At 43.4% G+C, this 13285-nt stretch overlaps 1 protein-coding gene across 5 annotated transcripts in view; it reads left to right on the forward strand.

Annotated features, from left to right (window-relative positions):
- Positions 1-596: 596 nt before the first annotated feature.
- Positions 597-13285, forward strand: part of DAB2IP (DAB2 interacting protein) — a 347539-nt gene continuing 334850 nt past the window's right edge. For 2 of the 5 annotated variants that reach the window (XM_048823306.2, XM_048823318.2), the window contains exon 1: positions 597-708. In XM_048823306.2, coding sequence (XP_048679263.2) covers positions 681-708 — 28 coding nt within the window. In that variant the 5' untranslated portion in view covers positions 597-680. Of the gene's footprint in view, positions 830-13285 lie in introns of all 5 variants that reach the window. The other 3 variants (XM_075120298.1, XM_048823307.2, XM_048823316.2) reach the window with 2 other exon arrangements.

The raw sequence follows: 13285 nt of genomic DNA on the forward strand, positions 1-13285 counted from the left end.
AATTTAGGAGCAGCTGCTGGCTTGCCAGGGGAGGTGAATATAGGTCACTGTAGAAGGTCCCTGCTGCAGCTTGTAGCAACTGCCCGGTGCTGTCGTTTAGTTCCCTCCCTTCTCGACAGTGGCTGCTCTATTCATCCTGCAAACAGCCTCCTTCCTTTCCAAGGCAGCACATGGACACGGGGGAATGGCAGAGTTCATTATAAACGGAGTCAGGGAGCAGGCTATCGCTGGATGAGATCCAGTATTCCAAAAGATTGGAGCGGGGCACTCAATTTGTGTTTGAGTGGCAGGGGCTGGGCGCTGGCATTCCTCAAACCCTGCAGACCTTTCCTGTGGGTTTTGGTGTGATTCTCTGCCGCGCACACAGTCCTGTAGCAAACCCCACTGACTTTTTATTGTATCAGTCGTTTTCTTTATGCAGCAACATGAATTGGAAAACGCTTGCAGGTCCTGGTCTGAACGTGCTCCACTCTCTGCCAGCTCAGCCTAGTGATGCTGCTTTAACTTAGTCCGAGGTGGGGAGGGAGGAAGGGAGGGAGCGAGGGGGGAGAAAAAGGTTACTGCTACTTTAAATATAATGCATTAAGAGAATGCTGGAAAAGGGCCTGCATGCTGTAATACCCAGCCATCTAGTTGGAAAAGCAGCCAGATGTAATACAAAAGAAGAAACACAGCCTCTTATGGATGCAGCACTAATTCATAAATCAGGTGAATCAGCTTAGGCAACTGCTGTGTTTTTATGCCTCTGCTGCATGGAGAACTGCATGTTGGATGCTTTTATTTGAAGTAATGGAGCCAGATAATCCCTTGGACCAAGACAACTCCAGTGGTAAGGAGTAGAAAACATACAAAAGAACAGGGAGGAAGAGTGTCTGAGATACACATCCTACTTCAGGCAGAGGGTTAAGCATGTGTTTTTTACTATCGTCTGCATGGATCAGGTGGAGAGGATGGGGTAATGTACTTCACTTTATCTTAGAAATCACTGTTTATGGGGAGGAAATGTTGGAGATAAACACACAGTCTGCTGAAAAGTGCAGGATACTGTAAGAAGCAATAGATCAAGCATAATCCGTGCTTTTTCTTATCAGCCTGTGTCCTAGACACTTTGCAGATAGAAGAGGAACTTACACACTACATTATGCAGTTTGGAGGAATTTTTGCCAATAAGAAAAGAATGCAACTTTGTACCTTCTGTTCTGTCAAACGGAGCATTCACAAACTCTGTCTGCAGGAAGCTTTGCTAAAGGCAGTGCAGTGGGTAATTTAGTTAGGAAGATAAATTTAGATGGAGACCAGAGGAATTTACCCAGGAATTAAAGTCTATGGTTAAAACTGCAACCATTCCCTGGATTTATAGGATCCCACAGGCTGCATGTTATTGTGACTGGTACCTTGGAAGGAAGATGATCTGCGTAACATTGGGGTGAAGTTGTTTGCCACTGCAAACCCTTTTTCTCCTTTTAATAGAATGGATGGGTTGCTTTGAGCACTATGATTTATTTGCCATTTTTTTTAAGTTGTGTTTTTAAGATAGTGATTTTAGAATAAACTCATTGCAGGTTTTTTAATGTGCATTTGGTACCTTTCTGGATACACTTTGAACCCTTCACTCTCTGCTCTTTGCAAAAATATGGTTCAAAGGCTAACTGCAGATTTTCCTGGGTGTGCTCCCTGGGGAAAACTGAGTCCTCGAGAGATACCCAGCTGCAGTATTAATACCACAGTGGCCCTTCAATGCTGTGGAAGGAATGTAGTTAAGGGAATGAGGTAACATTTAAACTATGCAAGCAGTCGGCTGGCCAGATTTGGGTGGGCAGTGGTGCTTTATTTGGGGCTCCGAGCCACACTGAAGTTGGCTGGTCTAAAATAGTCAGGGACTGACTACAGGGATATTTCAAGTGATGATGATTGCACTTAAAAATTAAAAGAGAGAATCATGCTTTTCCCTTTTGATATTCTGGACTCTTTCCTTTCACTTGACTGAGACTCTCTGGTTGCAGGGGTACAACACCTTAATAAACTTAACCTTCCGTCCCATTGGGACATAGAACTGAATCCAAGTTTCCTTCCTTATAGTGGGGAGTTTGAAGATTATAGAAATAATACTGCAGATTTTGGTCTGTTACTGAAAGTACCACAAGTCTTCTTGCCTTTCCCAATGTTGGAATCTGGGCTTCAAGAACCACAAAGAGAATGTCCCTAATTCTACAGGAAATATTACTTTAGCTCTGTTTTTTCAGATAATGTCAAATATGAATTTCTTACATAATAGCTCCCTAAATATAGAATGAATATATTGAGATGAACAATATTCTCATTCTTCTTTCTGGAGACATGTAAAGTGTTTTTGCCAAGTTCCGAAGAAACTTGTTTTGCTACTGAATATTTGAACAAGGAAGCAGGCACAGGGAAGTGTTCACAAATTGAGGAATTAGGGACTGTTAAGCATTCATGGCACCATACAAGAATGCCTCCAGAGAGAATCCTAGACTGACAAAAAAAATTAACCACTTCTTTTGCTTAAATTATTTCCAGTTACTGTGACTTAAACTGTCCTGGCTGTAGGATAAAGCCAATGGGGTAAGCCATGGTCTCGGTTATGAGATCAGGGACAGGAGATTGTTGGTTTTCCCAGCTGTGGGAGTGACACACAAACTATTTACCAGGACTTATGGGGTAGTTAGTTATTGTGACATACCATGCATTACTCTGCATGAACTCCATCAATAGCGACTCCTCAAAGAACTGCTAGCAGAGTGCTTGGGAAGAAAGATTTCTCTCCTTTGAGCAGTTTTTCTTGTAGCCATGGTTTCTTGGAAAGGCTCCTTTATCCCTTTCATTCTCAAAAACCAACTGAGCTGCTATAAATTTACTCAGACTCTGAAAACAAATGTGTTCCCCTTGCTCATGTGACACTTAGTGCCCCAGGAAGCAGTCATAATTTGGACCCCTCTCTGCCTCTATCCAGTAAAGAAAAGGAGTACTTGTGGCACCTTAGAGACTAACCAATTTATTTGAGCATAAGCTTTCAGCTTATGCTCAAATAAATTGGTTAGTCTCTAAGGTGCCACAAGTACTCCTTTTCTTTTTGCGAATACAGACTAACACGGCTGTTACTCTGAAACCTATCCAGTAAAGATGTCTCTTTTGGCAGCAAAAACGTTAATGGAAAACCCTTTCATCCCTGGAAAAAGGGAAGCTATTTTACTGTTTTTGAACCATCCAGTAGTCTTTATCAGATGAGTGTTAACCGTCTGGAGCACTTTAGAATTCCAGGTGAAGCCAAAGTCACTTCATGATTTAGTCATTTGTTTCCTTCCCAATAAATGGATCATTAATGGCAGGAAAAGCCAATTTGAAGAATACATGGGAAAAATATCTTCTTGAATTGATCTTTCTTTCCTGCAGCCTTGTCGTTCCCTGGCAGTGCTAGGGTGAGTTAATTTAGTAGGGCCTGGTTGGGATTGTTCAGCACTGAGGAGTCTGCTCTCTCTTTCCTCTCCCACAAATCAAAGCTGCTTTTGAACAAATTAGGCTACTGGCTTCTCAATGAAGAGTCATTACAGGTATATCGTTCCTTGTAATTGAAACTTCTGAGAAGGGATTGTCCATTGTGATAATGCCCTCAGAAAGGAGCGTGTTAAGCTGCTCCAGCATAAGAGAGTGAGTGGAATAAAATAGAAACTAGTGAGTAACCCAAGTTACTTATGTCTGAATTTCCTCTACTCTTCTCCATTCAGCTGTAGGACTTGCTGTACTTTCTCTCTGGAACTTGGGAACCTCAAGGAGGATTTCGTTGTTGTCATTTGCTTTTGGTTGCTAGTTCTAGCTTTTAAACATGCTGAAATGGTTTTCTGCTTCTTATGCAAAGAACTCTGCTTGGAACACACATTGCCCTAGGAATGTGCTGATTCTGAAACCATAACCCTAAATTGTCTGTTTGCCAGAGATGCCAGGTCAGTGTTGCAGCTCCCTCTCTTGGGGAGATTGGCTGCCTGCAGCTACACGCACGAGTTGCTGAAGCTTTCCGTATGTTATAGCGATGCCATTGTTTGCAAAGTATCTGAACCTTGTACATTCATTGCAGCTTCTGATTCTGTGAGTAACAGTTTATGAGGCTACACTGGATAGTGGTACACTGGTTTCATCTCTCTGAATTTGGTGTCTTGTGAGTCTTGGCAGTATTTCTTTGTGTGTTACTAATTGTGTTTTTAAATATGTTACAATTACATATTTTTACAAGTACATTTTAAACAGACTTGTGGGCAAAATTCAGCCATTGGATTCAGTGGAATGAGACCCACTTACACCCTGGATGAATGTGGCCCATAGACTTAAATATAAGCCCACAAAGCCTGGAAAGTCAGACTACCACAATCACTGTTCCTAGGTATTGAAGCACACACTATCTATTGCTTTTCTTAGCCCCCTGAAATACACACGCACCTGGGCGTACTACCTGACTAACAGGCTTGACTGAACTTTTCTGCTATTCTTAATTTAACTTAGACTCTTCAAGCCTTTCATGTATTCCTGTCCCAGGTGACACTCTGTGATGCATCAGTAGAGCTGGAGGTGGGCTCAAAGACTGGAAAAGCAGAGGTTGCTGCTGGTCAGGACCAACATGGAAACCTGTGAAGGACTGGAATAGCAGGGAATCTGGGATACTGTTGGTGAAGACTGAGATGTGTTTGGCAGAGCTGAGTGGGGGATTGAGACTGAAACAGAAGGAGGTGTTGAGTTTTAAGGCTGACGTGTATTTGGCAGAGCATTGGATTTGGGGGAAGTTTGCTCAATGTCCCCCTACCCAGTGCCAGATGTAAGCCAGCACTCCTGGCCCTTCAACTTTGTGGACGCTGAACTCACTTGCACGTTTTAGAAAAGGTAAATGTGTTATTGACTCTGATGTGATCCGCTGGAGGTGATTGATTTGGAGAGCTGGGGTGAGCTGCCAATGAAGCGAGCACATGTGAGAGCGAAAGGAGGATGGATTGTTCTGATCTAAAGCAGCCCTTTTAAAGTGTGTGTGTGAGGATGGCAGAGCAGCAGGTGGGCCCAGGCATCTCCTTCTCAGGGGGAACTTTCTGCTGATGGGCTTCCAAGGACAGAGCAGAGAGGAAGTGAGCAGAACTGGAGATTTCCCCCCAGAATCGCACTGTCAAGCATCTGAGAGTGAGGGAGAAAGAAAGAGGGACCAACACACTCATCCCCAGAACAATACGTTTAAGCCCACACTGGTTTTTGTTCTGTGTGGTGGGGGGGGAAAGTGATAAAGGTTGACAGCGTAAACTCCTCCTCATCTACCAGCAACTGAGAATTTGCAAGCCCCAAAATAACTTGTTTAATTTGTATCATTGTGATGAACTAAACTCACTCTGGAGCAATCCTTCCTCAGCTCTGAATTTCCTGGCTCTGGGGAAATTGCATGCAGCCTCTAAATATTATGTTTTTTGTGTTCTATATGCACTTGTCTAGATGTGCTTGTTGTGCTGTTTCCTGAAGGGGCTGCCATCCTGGGATGTTGCATAGGGAAGCAACATTATTGTTGTTATAGAACATTTGTTTATAGCACCCTGAATATGGATGATGGTTTTCAGAGAGAACAAAGACATGGCCCCTGCTCTGAGGAGTAGGTTAGATTTAGATAACGACACAGCGAGAAAGGCCATTAGATGGAGGGGAGGGGAAAGACTACACAGAATAAGGTTGTGAGTTTGTTTTTACACAGCGCACCTTCATGTTTGGTCCTTTGTTGGCTTTTTTTCTTTCTTCTAAATAATGAGTTAGGAGCCTGGCATTGTCAGAGAATATGGGCGGAAAGGTGGAGTTAGAAGTTGGATTTGAGGGAGATTATTATATATGCACATGCACGTTCCATGGGATCTATTAACAACGGTGCTATAATTGTCTCTGTGTGGCACAGTATTCAACTTTGTTCTGCATGAAAGCTGGTTTGTTGTTATAGGGTTGCTTATGGCCACTGGACTGTGTATGCTGGTTTGTTATGGAGGCTTGTTCACAAATGTGAGGCTGCTGGCTAAGATTTTTTTAAAGGGGATAAAAGCACTGAAATATTGTTCATGGGCAAAACCCCATGTCCAGGACTGTATGCTCTTTTCAAAATGCTATAAGAAAACATAGTTATGTGAAATTTGGGGCTTCTGATCTTTGACCGTGTCCTTTGAACATGCCCTATATAATGAAAGCTTAGGGCTCAGCTTTTGTGTAGAATGGACATTGGAAAGGAACATTCTTAGGAGCTAAATCCCTTTCTTAGATATTTTTAGAAGTTCAGTTCTGAGTATTACCTACAGGGCTGAGAGAAAAATGGGAAAAAGAAATGAGGGATGGCAGCTGAAAGAATAAGCATGTTACACTAATATTGAGTGATTAAATAGTGCTGTAATGTGGCACTCGACACAGATCATTAACAATTGATCCCCCCTTCCATTTATAATCTCGGCTTCTGTTTGTTTGCAGTGGACTCTTTTTTGCATAAAACATTAAATATTGCAGGAGAGATTTACTGAAGGTATTTCTGGGAAAATTTGTTATCAAAGTGCATGGTTTGCTGATGTTACATTATCAAAAGCATTACAAGATTTAGCTATGTTTTTCTGAAGAGCCATCTTTAAACTATTAAAACATTATAACATCGATGGGTTCACATTTTCAAGGCTGAGGCAAGCAGAGAACAATGAAGAGTTGCGACAGTTATGCACGGTTTCCTTCTGTTCAGGTTCTAATACCACGTACATCATCTGTTGCCTCTGAGTACTAGGAGAGGTAAAGAATCATATGCATGAGGGTAGGAGAACTGGAGCAGAGGAAGTGACGACACAGTTTAATACTGGGAAGTCAAATGAGCAGAGATGCCTGGATGGAGGCAGATTAGTGTTATGTGCACAAGGGGAACTGGTATACAACCATTGTTTAGAGAGAGCGAGAGCTGTAACCATCATTACTTCACCTGGCCACAGCCCCAAATTGGTCCATCTGTAGTGTCCCAGTATACTGGTTCCTTCTTAATGTAAGGCCCAATCTTACAAAGTCTTAGTGTCCCCAACTTCCATCCAAGAGAATGGGAGACAAAGGTCCTCAGTGCCCACAGGATCAGGCTCCTCCAGGCACTAAAACACAGCAGTAGCCAAAGTAACTCTTTTACTGAGCAACTCTGCATGGCTGTGAGATTTTTACATGAAAGCAATATCAATTGATTATCAGCAGCAGCATGGTGTGTATGGAGAGGAAATACATGTGAAAAAGGCTGGCTTATAGAAATGTCAGGTTTGCACTCAGGGGCAAGATTGAAAGGGTTAAAATAAATCCCATGGAAAAGTATTCTAAATCCTGAAAAGAGGCCAGTACAAGAGAGATGCTGGGTGTTTGCCGACAGAAAAGACTGGTGATAAATTTAAATGCCATCACCATGTCCTGGCTGGGGGAATGTTTGTGATTGTCTGAAATAGCTGCAGCCTGGCCACTAACAGGTGTGTGTTTCTGGACTAATACTAGCCTGCTGTCCTACATTGCTTGCTGAGCAGCCAACAAGTTAACAGGCCAGTTTGGACTTACTCCAAAGAAACAAACCAGGTATGTGGCAAATAATAGAGGCCAGTGAATATTTTGGGAGAGCAATCATAAGTAATTGGTCTGAAATGTCTGTGAGAGTATGAAAAGTAGAACAAAATCCAAGGCATTCAAAAAGACAGGAGGATGTAATTGGAATCCTTTATTGTCCCCAAATTCCAGTTGGCAACAAAGAGAGGGATTTTAAAAAGATATGAGCAATACCTGCTAATTTCAGTATAATTTACAGTATGTGGTAAAACTGAAAGATCCATAGTAGTTTTATCAAAGAAGCAGAGAACTCCTGGGAAGCGTAAGAGACCAGGAGTTGGGGAGATTACATAAATAAAACATAGTGTATGTGTGTGTGTATGTATATCTATATATAGCTGTATAGCTCTATATATCTATATCTAATCTATATTTATATATATAATGCCTCCAACGCCTTTACAGAATTATAAACAGCAATTAAACAGAGGGATTACTTCCCTTCACACACCACTGAAATGTAGCTACCTAGGAGTGGGATGCAGTAACCATTATAACAGCACCCTTGGCAGATTATGAACAAGAAACAAAGGAACACTACATATGTTAAAGCAATGAGGGAAGATGGGTGGATAGAATATAATCACCCAACTGGGACTGGCTAGCAGCCTTGCTCTTCCTGGAAAAACGCCAATGGATCTTTAGTAACTAGGACTGGTCCAGGCCTCAGTTTTATATGGCATCCAGAAGACAGCCACTCCAGCAGCCTGGGCATTGCTTCAATTCTGACGCAGAGGGAAGAGCACCACTACTGAGGCCCCCACAACAGTTACTACAGCACATGTTCCCTACCCCCGCAGCAGGTGGTGGCCCTGGATTCAAAATCCCAGCATGGAAGGGGAGAGCATCCCCTACTGGCTGTTATGTGGATTATTGATTACTAGAGCCACACTTATGTGAACAAAACCAACAAAATAAATTCCAGTAATCAAAAGGAAAAACCAATCAGTTGGTCTCCACCATCCAAATCAGCTACTAATGTTAGCTAAGTGTGTGTGTTGTAGGTGGACGTTGAATGGAAAGGCTCCTCCAGAACAATGGTGCAGAGAGTGAGTGAGTGAAGGCCTGAGATGTCAAACGTTCTTGTTCATGTGTCTCTGCTAAATGAGAGAAGATGGGGATTTTCTGGGAACCAAAGATGCAGAGGAAATAAAAAGCCCACAGCTGACACTCCTAGGTCTTATTTATAGATCAGAAGCTTTTCAACTGATAAGGCACCAGGTGCAGACAACACTGACAGAAACCGGAGAAGCTGCAGTAGAAATTTTTACGAGTCCTCGGTCAGGAGAGAGCCCTGAAGCCTGGCAAAAGGCCAGAAAAGTGTTATTTTTAAGGAAGGGCATGGATATATGAGATGATTAAAGACCTTCAGACCTTTTAATCGAGGGTTATCATCATGTACTGCACATAGCGAAAATATTGGACAACAGCCCCCTTCTCCACAGATGGCCTGAACGGCTGAATGCGGCTGATGGTTTTACTTCCATCTCTGGCAAATGTGCTGTACACCGGGGATATCAAGCAAATAAATACTGCTTAGCTCCAGACAGTGCACCATGAGATTCTTTATCATGTTTGATTAGGGTGTTTGCCAAGGAGGTTTCTGAGCACAGGAGCTGGGTTATCATGTGGGTTGGAATGTTACAGTAACAATGTTTTCCACTTAGCCTTGCTCCCATCCAAGCATCTGCAAGGGCATTAATGGCTTTAGCTGCAAAACACCCCTGGTGAGGAGGAGATTAGCCATATCAGCTTCATGTTACAGATGGGGATCGGAGGCTACTCAAGGGGCTTGCTGAAGGTTGCTCAATGAATCAGTGACAGAAGCAGCAGTCCGTTCTCCTGACTCCCTGTCCTGTATCCTCTCCATGCACCATGCGGCATCTATAGCTAGGCAGCTTTGCAGATAGGGAATCAGACAGAGCAGGTGTTTGCTGGAGCTCCACACAGGTTTAAGGGGCAGGAGGGTGAAATCACAAAGGGGTTTGTTGGAAAATGCGACTAATGGGCAATGAAGACTGGCAGGAATCAGGTGGGATTTGAGGCACAAGTCAACAGCTCTGCATCATACAAGAGATAAAAGGTAAGGCAGGACTAGGCCACAAAGGGCCTTAAAAGTGAAGACAAGTAGCTTGTGTTGGGAGGAGGTGGGAGAGAGACACAAAGTGGGGGTGACATGGAGCAACTAGCCAGGAAGATGTTTGCAGCAGTGTTTTGAATGGATTTAAGTGGGAGAAAGTTTGCTTTTGTTGTGGCTGTGAAAGAAGAGATTGAAATTGTTGACACATCAGAGGGCATGGATGAGCAGTTGCTTTCAGTTGGCTAGAGAAGGGAAGGAAAGTAGACATGAATAAATATGGAGTATATGGGAACTCTCACAGCAAGCAGTGGTCAGAATGGTAGAGCACCAACCGTGAATGGTGAAAAGTTACTGACCAAGGTCTGCAAGGCCCTCTTGCAGTGAATAACTGTACTGCCCAGTAATGTGTGATGACTTACAGAGCAGCTGTGTCCCCAAAGGCTCTGCAGAGTTAGATTGGACTGTTAAGAGTTATATCATCCATAGGTTTCAGAGTAACAGCCATGTTAGTCTGTATTCGCAAAAAGAAAAGGAGTACTTGTGGCACCTTAGAGACTAACCAATTTATTTGAGCATAAGCTTTCGTGAGCTACAGCTCACTTCATTGGATGCACTCATCCATAAGAGTAGATACATGGAGATGAGGTTCAGTGAGTTTTCAGCGGGGAATTGAAATCAGGTGGAGAGTTGATAGGGTAGGGAGATACAAGAGAGCTGTTCGTGTGGCAGGGCTGATCACTGGGAAGCTCTCCCACCAGCAGTGGGAAGACTGGAGGGGACAGAGCTGAGGGTTGTGCTAGACAAACGGAGGGGCTAGGGTGGGGGTGGAAGGAGAGCATGGGATGGTCTGGGAGGCAGATGGGAGCAAGCTCAAAAAACAGACCTGGTAGGAGAGGGTGGTTTTTTTTAGCAGAAAACTTTAAGGTTTTGCCAAAAAAATCAAAAAATGAAAATTTTTGGTGGAAAAATTCAGTGTTTGGGTTTTATATTGACAAAAAGTCAAAGACTTCTGCAGGAAGCAGAAACTCCCCATGAAGAATTGCTTCTTGTCAAAATGCAAAACATCTTAGATGGGAAATTTTTGACCAGCCTTATGAAAGATAACAATATCCAACTGGGTCTCGGAAGGAATGGGGAGCCTGCAAGAGGTGCCCCAGGATGGAAGGTGAGGTGGTCTCTTGTCAAGCTGTGTGTGAAGCTTGGCGTTGTCATCCTGGAGTTGAGACACTTCATTTATATCTCCCAGTTGGCCATCATTGCGTAATGTGATCAAGTGTCTCCCTTTGAGCCAATGGCCGAGCATGCAGTCTAACCCAAGCCTTGACCTAGAAAAGTGCCCTGCCTGACTATCTGTTACTTACATCATGGTAATAAATGCCTTGTTTTCAAATGTACAAATGATGCTAGAACAGTGATACTCAGACCTCAGTGGTTCAGGATCCAAATTAGCAATCAACATTACCCAAAAGCACCACAGTCGTGTGAATTCATTGTTTCATTGACTGTAGTACTATAGATTCATATTTAAACAGTATGACGGGGAAACATTTAGTTATATATATTTGCACAGCCAAAATGACTGATTGGTTAACAACTTGGATTGCTTGATAATTAAATCACACCATGTTTTAATATCATGTGCTGCAAAGAGTCACAGAAGACAAATTATAGAGCCACTTGCAGCTAAAGAGCCTCAGTCCGAGTATCACTGTGCTAGAACATTAAATAATGAGGAACGGTGTAATCAAAGATGAATTTAAATCCTTTAAGTACCTGGGATAAAAGTACCTGGGCCTCAGGTGTGTGGCGGGGATGCATTCTCATCACAGCACTTTTCTGCTGAGCTATCAATTGGATTGTAGGACTTGCCACTACATATGTTGGAATCAGGGTTGGTGAAGAAATGCTTACCAACCAAAACTACACCGACAATGCCGCTTTGCTTATGGAGAAGTTAGAGAATTTCAGCCCTGTCCTCCAGGGTCTCTAAGATGTTGTTCGCAAATGGAGTTGAATGCTTCATTGGAGAAGACCAGGGTCCAGAACCTAGGAGCTGGGCCACCAGAACCCCTGAGGTCAAATACCATGGAGGGTGTTGATGAGTTCATCCACCTGGGCTGTAAACCGAGTTCTTTGACTAATATGTCTCATGGCCTCCTGCATGAAGTTCTTGTCTTGCTTATGGATGCAAAAATGTCTTTGCGTTGAAACAAAGTTCAGGATCTATCAAACCTGCGTACCACCTGTATTGCTACATGGGTTAGAAACCTGGACTGTCTTATTGGCAGTGGCCACGGGCATTCCATGTGTGCTGTCGGTACCAAATCCTGGGCTTAAAGTGGTTTGACGAAATGTCACAGTCTTGCAGAGATTTAGCGTCCCTTTAATACTCAGTGTATTCAACAGTGGCATGGCCTGGGTAGGGGTGGGAGTGGAGACAAAATCACTCCAGCACACCGTGCTCTCAAGCTCTCCATTGAAGCGTGAAAGAGTGCACACTCTGACCCTACCTGATGTACCTTTGGGGTTGCCCCAGAGATTTGTGGATTTGCAGAATTGAGCCAGATCAGGGAGCTTCACTACATGACGCCTAGTGCTACGCCATCAATTGTGGTCACTCTGTGGTGGAATGGCCCTCAGCAGACTATGTGCGTTTGGTGTTAATAGATGGCAGAAGTAGTATATTGTAGATAAATGGAGGGGTGAGAACCTTGGAGCAAAAGAGGAGAGACTCTGATGAAGGGAGAGGGACCACGCTAACGATTCTGCCCGGGAAGGAGACTGCATGCTCGTGGTTTTATATGATGTGGCCAGGAAGCAGCTGACAAGGGGAGAGGCAGGATGTTAGGCTGAATTAATCATGACTTATATTATAAAACAAAAGAGATTGTTGCAGGGCACTGGCTGTTCCTAACCTGGAGTTCTAAATGCTACCATCCTTACTCAGGCAAATGCACCCTGAATTGATCATGTTTGCTAGCTGAGATAATGCAAATGATGAAAGATGGATGGAGAAATCTTTGCTAGAGAGCATAAAATCGGCAAAGGGCAAATTCCCAAAGATGTGACCCTTGCAATGCAGTTCTTTTCTAAACACCTGCTTAGTGAGCCAGGGAATGAATTTCAGGTGACTGTCATTAATAACAGAGACCTTTTTGTCTGGGACAGACGCTGTTGGGGCAGATTTTCAGTGGATCTGCGGAACTGCCCTTGTAAAAAGTCCCCATCGGATTCAATCGTTAGCATTACTTGTCAGCTCCTAATGCCCATGAGACTCCCCATTGAAGTCAGTGGTGAAAGTCAGATTTAATAGGCCACAGACAGACCTGGCATCAGCAAGTTAATCTCCCATGGAAGGCTCTCGTCCAAGTTCAGTGGGGAATTGAATCAAACACTGGTATTAGTCACGCTCCAAGTAGCCATGGTATGCCACTTAATGACACCTGCGATGGCCTATCTGGCTACTTTTTACAGCGACATACGGGACGTATTTACTTTGAAGGAAGTGCAGGAGAAAGGGCATCAGAGGGTTGGAAGGGATCAGAATCTGACCCCATACATCAAATTAACTCCTCCACATCA

The sequence above is a fragment of the Caretta caretta genome, chromosome 16 (genome assembly GCF_965140235.1).
Source record: "Caretta caretta isolate rCarCar2 chromosome 16, rCarCar1.hap1, whole genome shotgun sequence".
Lineage (NCBI taxonomy): Eukaryota > Metazoa > Chordata > Testudines > Cheloniidae > Caretta > Caretta caretta.